Below are 7,500 nucleotides of genomic sequence, written 5' to 3' on the forward strand. Positions count from 1 at the left end.
AAATGCAAGCAGTTTATTAGCGTTTTCTTCACCACTTCTGTTCAACTCTACAGCCTGTTGTCAGGGTTACGGTCCATTCCTCCAAGCCATGGGATCTGTCGCCCCACACACACACACACACACACACCCCTCTCTATCACAGTTAGGAATGTTGCAGTGATGAGACACATGCGCGCGCACACACCAAAAGTTAGGAATGTGCATGGTCTCTCTCTCTCACTCTCACTCTCACTCACACTCACACACACACACACACACTCTCACACAAACGTAACGTGGGTTGCATGCATGCATGGGTCACGCATGCAACGGGTGCGTTTGATGTGTTGTAACTGTCTCATCTTCCAACGGGTATGGAAAAACTATGTGGAGCAAGCGCATACATCCCTATACTTCTATTCACCTAATTTTGCCGTTAAATTATTTGTATCCATCATAAATATACACTCCTCCATGGGCTGCTCCTTACATTATGATGCTCCCACATATTCTCATACACGCACCAGTTACAGTTACTTCCCCCATAACCCACACTCTGCACATATTTTGGAGCACATATCTTCGAACGGGTAAGGTCTAGTAGTATTTAAAACTCAGCACAAAAAGAAAGGAAACATATTAATAATGAATCATACCTCCCCTTTAATAATACCAAATTGTATCGTGTTTATATCATGTTTATCGCTGATGTGTCACCTTTACAACGAGGTACAGCTTGTAAGCATCGGGCATTCGAGGAATGAGCTACACAGCCAAACGTGTGGGTAGCACCGACCAAAAATTGTCAAAATGGCCTGGCAGGCCTGCAATACTGTTCTTTTGGTGTTCACCTTTGTTGTTTGGAGCAGTGAATGATTGCACTCTCCCACAGTAATAAGGAAAGAAAAAAAACAACACATATTGGCGATTTTTGGAGCGGTGAAAGCGCTCCCAATAGACAGGTATGTCTGTGGGTGGGTGGGTGGCTGGCTATGTGGGTGGGTGGCTGGCTATGTCTGTAGCCTGGCAATACCTTGAGTGGCCACACACAACACACAAGTTAAAGGAGGGGCGCTGTTGTGCAGGCACACACACACACACACACACATACACACACACACACACGCACGCACGCACACACACACGCACACAGTATAGCTGCTCAGATTCACCGCTCCACTTCGAACCGAGGTTTGATTTTTATACTTTGTTAATGTTAAGCTCAGTGTCAGGGAAGCCCAAAAAGAGAGTAAATGCCAGCAGAACAGCATTGCAAGCCATTTTGGCAAAATTCTGGTCGGCGCTACAAAAACGTTTGGCTGTGTAGCTCATGCCTCGAATGCCTGATGCTTACAAGCTGTACTTTGTTGTAAAGGTGACAAATCAATACAAATTGGTATTATTAAAGGGGAGATATAATTAATTATTATTATTATTTACTAGTTTTAGTATAAAGGGCATAGTGTCCGAGTTACCTGAGCAGCTTTCTTCAGCTGTTCCATCCTGATGCCTTCAGCAGCTCCATGATAGATGTACACTTTACCCTGCCCTGCCGCGTCGTAGGGAGCTCCTACTGCAAAGTCTACACACACACGCACGCACGCACACACGCACGCACGCACGCACGCACGCACGCACGCACACACACACACACACACACACACACACACACACACACACACACACACACACATAGCAGGCATTGACACTAAGGCTTGCCATAAAACCTTCGGGCAGGTGGAGTTTGCTTTCAGGTGCTCATTTGAAAGTGGACACAACCGTCTATAAACACATCTAAACACCTGCACATGGCCAGCACTCTCCATTTTCTGGTCTGTGGAATGTAACAAGTGTGAAACCACAGACATATTCAATCGTAGGTATTTGGTATTTGTATTTGTAGGTATAGTGTATGACATTTTTTATCGCACAGCCCCTGAAAGTAAAGAAATAAGTGTTAAATTGAGCGGTAATTAAAATCTTACCAATCATTTTATAATGGACAATTTAATTTTCGGTCAAGTGGGCCTGACCTTTGGGCAAGTAGAACATGACCTGTACTTGCCCAACAGGCAAGTGCCTCTGAGAGCTTAGTGTCAACCCCTGCGCAGACATGCGCACACTCAGCCACATGCACACGCTTAACATCTTTATTTGCGTCCACATTTAGCAAGACTTTCTTGAACACTAAAGTGCCCTCCAGACGGTACGCGGTCACCGCCTCCTAGTAATTCATTGTCAACGAGAGGCGGGCAGCTTTTTCTGCCGCGAGGAGAAGTTTAGAGGCAGCGAGGTGAGCTGGCGCGGTCCCGTGAAATCCCTCGCCAGCGTGCTCGTTTGTGCATGCGTACGCGGGCGGTGAGAGATGGATTGTGTTCATCTTTGTGAAATACAGCACAGCGTTTACTCACTGAGCGAGTGTGTTTGTGTCTCACCGCGGTGCGGCCACCGCTGATCCTAGCGGCCCTGACGGCCACCACTGCTCATCTGGAGGGTCCTTATGGCTGCGTCGGAGATGCCGGACTCGTACCATACTCCCAACTAAAGTTACATGTAACTGAGTTACGTAACTAAGTTACATTTTGCTGTAACTTTCTGGTAACTGAGTTACATTCATATTTCTGTAACTCGTCAAGTAACTGAGATATACTTTTGGCTCAAGTTACAAGTTACAAGAAGTTACAAGCGAAGTTATAGCTTTACATTTAAGTTTTGTTAAGATTGACAAATCAATTGTCATGTAACAGTTTAATTAATATGTATAGCAAAGGTGTCGCTATCACTATACAAGGCACCAGACTTTTTCTTTTTCTATTTTTTTACTGTTAAGTTACAGTTTTACAGTTGAGATGTGATCAAATTGAAGATCAAATGTCATGACTAATGTACAGTATCCTCAACAGATCCTCTTTTTTTGTGGAATTCTATTTTAGGAACAGCGATGTTCCTTTTTGAAATAAAATGTAAAAAAATTGTAACTTGGAGTAACTCAGTTACTTTTTCTATGTAACTTGAAACTTTATAAGTGACATTTCTCCAGGGGTATAACTTTAACTTGATCAAGTTATTGCCATGGTGAGTTACTTGTAACTGTACAAGTTACGCTTTCAAAGTAACTTCCCCAACACTGCCTACTCCCTACCCCCTATTTTTTTTTTTTTTTTTTTTTAAGATTTGTTTTTGGGCTTTTTATGCCTTTATTTGAAAGGATAGTAGACTGACAGGAAATGGGGAGAGAGATGGGGAATGACACGCGGCAAAGGTCGTCTGGATCGGGAATCAAACCGGCGACGCCAGCAGGCATCATAGCCTAGTATGTGGTATGCGCCTTGACCACTAGGCCAGCGGGCGCCCCACCCTACCCCCTATTTGGGGGATCCAGATGCACATTTGGGACACTACTCGGGTCGTCATCGGTGTCACACAGTTAAAACACCAGCGCTGGCTGTTGGAGCAATTCATTCACTCCCCAATAAAACAACACGATACAGAGTTATTATGAGAAATAGGCCCATAAAAATTATGAGGTTTATATTTATCACAGTGTCTTGTACACCTGTTTGTGATAAAAATAGGTTATTCTCGTACATTTCAATAAATATTATCATGATTATCAATAAATAAATAAATAGATATGTTCGTACCGCAACTCATTCATAGCCTACCGCCATGAACACAAGCAGATTACATGTAGCCTCGCAAGCCATCCCGAGCTACGTCATGACGACCAATGTGCTTCCTTTCTGGGTCTGGTGGTCCTCCCATCGAGTCTCTTTATGAGAAACTTACGTTCTAATTTCCAATCAAACAGCGGCATTTGGAGCGACCCGCCTCACACCGCTCCTGATTGGTCAAGCGGCTGCAGCAGCTCTCACATTTTGAAAACAAACATGGCGGCCCCCATACCCAACGCGAGTTCACAAATCACAAATAAAAGCTGCATTAAGCAAAGTTTTATCCGAAATCAACGGCATCTCAGAACTTTAAAAAGTTTGCACTTTTGGAATTTCTGTCTGGAAAAGACGTATTTGCTGTTCTGCCGACGATGTTTTGATGCGCTGGTGGCTACGGACTGGACCTGTCAGTCAAAGTGAGTAACTACGTCATGGCGTAAAGCGTTGTCTATGGAGAACTCCTAGACTCTCCCCTGGGAGAGTCTAGGAGTTCTCCATAGACAACTAGAGGCTAGATGACATGTGTAACCAAGCTGTATCACACACACACACACACACACACACACACACACACACACACACACACACACACACCCCCCCCCCTCCTCTCACCATGGTAACCGTCCTGGTTGATGTCTCCCAGGTTTTCCACAGAAAGTCCAAACATGGAGTCCTGGGGGCCGTCTATCCGGAGGGGCGTGGCCTTGTTCCATCGCCCCGCCCTGTTGACGTAGACGTACACCGCCCCCCCGATCACCCCCTCCTTCTCAAAGTACTGTGGAGCCCCCACCACGATGTCCTGCCACCTGAATAACATGAGGATATGTTATTATGACATCACAAGATCACCCCCTCCTTCTCAAAGTACTGGGGAGCCCCCACCACGATGTCCTGCCACCTGAATAACATGAGGATATGTTATTATGACATCACAAGATCACCCCCTCCTTCTCAAAGTACTGGGGAGCCCCCACCACGATGTCCTGCCACCTGAATAACATGAGGATATGTTATTATGACATCACAATGTCATGTTATTATGACATCCCAATGTCCTGCCAACTGATACATAATGATATGTTATTATGACATCACAATGTCATGTTATTATGACATCCCAATGTCCTGCCAACTGATACATAATGATATGTTATTATGACATCACAATGTCATGTTATTATGACATCACAATGTCCTGCCAACTGGATACACCACACTGTGTCCCGCCCACACCTGTGTCCACTTCCACTGAGGAGCCACAGTATTTAATGGTTCTCTGCTGATCAGAACAGTTTAGCTACACGCTTTAATTCCGACTCAAATACGGGTGCATCCCACCATTCCGACATTCTGCCATTCAGACATCCCCCCATTCCGACACCAACCCTATACCTAACCCTAACCTCTATGGAAGTGCTGCCACTCAGACAATTAGACGTCAATGTCTGAATGGCAGCATGTCAGAATGGAGAGTGCCCCCCCCCCCCCCCCCCTCGCATATACTCTTGTTATTTTTGCCTGTTTCGGAGCCTTGCCTGCACCTGGATTTCCCTTGCTCATTTTAACGCCTTTGTACTTTTGCTTGCTGTGACTTTGACAGATTCTCTGTGTATCGGACCAGACAGACCAGATGGGACCCACAGACTACAGCTGAGCTGAGCTCCTCTCAACCTGACGCCATGCAGACTCATTAATGGGAAGCTTCCACCACCATGTCTACGACAACAAGGTTCATTTGGTCAGTAAACATCTGTCCATAATTAAACACACATTAAAAGGAGGAGATTAGTTCAGTAAAGAGTTCCTAAATGACCTCCAGGTGGAGTTAAAACAGCTCTCAGTGTGATTTATTCCCCCTGTTATAAAGTAATCAGTATCATTTAGTCCTGCCATGTGTGAGGACAGACACTGCAGTGATATGCGTCTCCCTGCAAGGCTAGAGTTGTGAAAGCTTAGCATTGTGTTTAAATACAGCTATTATAGAGCGTCGCAGCGGAAGTGGATTCCCGGGGTCACTTAATATTCCCCATTCATTTTCGCCATAGACTTTTACAAAAATATTTATAACAATTATGTTAAGCCTCGAACCAAGCCATCCAGGATGGAGGTGAATCATGATTATAACCTTTGATCCTATGTGAAAACATATTTTAATATTACATTATTTGATATACTACATTTAATAACTACCCTTTATTAGCGATTTTCAAAATGTTCTTTTCATAGAAAAAAAGGTTATATGGTCATGATTCACCTCCATCCTGGATGGCTTGGTTCGAGGCTTAACATAATTGTTATAAATATTTTTGTAAAAGTCTATGGCGAAAATGAATGGGGAATATTAAGTGACCCCAGGAATCCACTTCCGCTGCATGCTCTATTTTCTACTGGTGTTACACCAATTAGAGCCACAAGGGGGCATAATTGTACTGTTTATTTCAAATACTTCAGGGAGAAATAGTGTAAACATGTTGCAGGTGTAACTTTACATTAGGTTTAATAACAGCCTCTCTCCATAGAATCTATAGAGCGTAGCAGTGTATCTTTACATTAGGTGGTTTTGATCAGGTGTATCTTTATTTACAATTAGGTGGTTTTGTTGAGTATTTAATAACAGCCTCTCTCCATAGAATCTATAGAGCGTAGCAGTGTATCTTTACATTAGGTGGTTTTGATCAGGTGTATCTTTATTTACAATTAGGTGGTTTTGTTGAGTATTTAATAACAGCCTCTCTCCATAGAATCTATAGAGCGTAGCAGTGGGTGTGGTTTAACTGGTGCCAACAAAAACATCTCACATTCATTTTTCCCATAGACTTTTACAAACAGGATGGCAGTGAATCTTTGATTCTGTGAAAAGAAAAAAAAATTAACATCGCTAAACAAAGGGTATTTATTAAATGTAGTATATCAAATAATTAAATATTCAAATTCATGGGTTGCATCATGTTGAGGACCAACACAGGTGTAGAACATTAGTTCTAGGCCAATCAGTGTGTCCTCAACATGGCTGGTGTAGGACTACAAGCTGATGCAACCCATGAATAGGCCTGTATTTATTTTATTTTCAAAGGTGTCATAAGTGGCGTTTCCATAAAGCCTCTTAATGCGCATTTAAGGCTTATTCGCAATATCGTCCGCCAATTTAACACTTTCCCCTGCCGCTTAACGTCCATTGTATAGCGTTTATAGCCCACAAAACAAACCGGCTGTTTGTTACACACAAAGTGACACGGACCGTGTGTAAATTCCTCCCGTTTTCACCTCCCGGAGTCAAGCCATCCGTGGCCAACCCTTCCTCATAGATAGATAGATAGATACCTTTATTATCCCAAGGGGGAAATTTAGTTGTCCAGTTGTAGCACAGCAGTATACAGTTATTTACAAAGTTACAGAGAAGTAGGAAAAAATAGATAAGAGTAAAAACAAGAGCAGTACAGTACCAAAAAAGAGAAGGTGCATCAAATAGAGGGGGCGAATTAAATATAAGTATATATACATAAAGTGTCTTACAAAAAGAGACCAAAGCAGTCAATGCTAGTTAGTGCAACAAGTATCTCACTGTCATTGTTAAACAAGACACCAGTCATCACACAGTGGTGCGTGCCAAAAGTGACCGATCTACAAGCTCACAGCAGCTCGCATCCGCGTCGCCGCGCTGTGAGCTTGCAGATCGGCCTCCTTCCAGAGGACGCTAAAACTTGCAGGATGAGCACTCTGTCAACCCATGCGACCGTCGCTAATTCGAATGACACCCGCAAATGGAAGCGGGCTAAATTTGCTTTGTCTTAATACGCATGTCTGATAATTCGCTTCCCTAATTCGAATAAGTTTATGGAAACATGGC

General features: G+C 43.5%; 1 protein-coding gene across 1 annotated transcript in view; it reads right to left on the reverse strand.

Annotated features, from left to right (window-relative positions):
• The window catches only part of LOC308286159 (integrin alpha-6-like), a gene marked incomplete at both ends in the record, with an annotated part of 94,492 nt that overhangs the window by 43,479 nt on the left and 43,513 nt on the right, over positions 1 to 7,500 (reverse strand). Inside the window, 2 exons of the mRNA XM_080727115.1 lie at positions 1,455 to 1,561; positions 4,266 to 4,459. Of these exons, the coding sequence (XP_080583241.1) occupies positions 1,455 to 1,561; positions 4,266 to 4,459 (301 nt within the window). The remainder of the gene's footprint in view (positions 1 to 1,454; positions 1,562 to 4,265; positions 4,460 to 7,500) is intronic.

The sequence above is a fragment of the Nannobrachium achirus genome (assembly GCF_963921795.1).
Source record: "Nannobrachium achirus genome assembly, chromosome: 5".
Lineage (NCBI taxonomy): Eukaryota > Metazoa > Chordata > Actinopteri > Myctophiformes > Myctophidae > Nannobrachium > Nannobrachium achirus.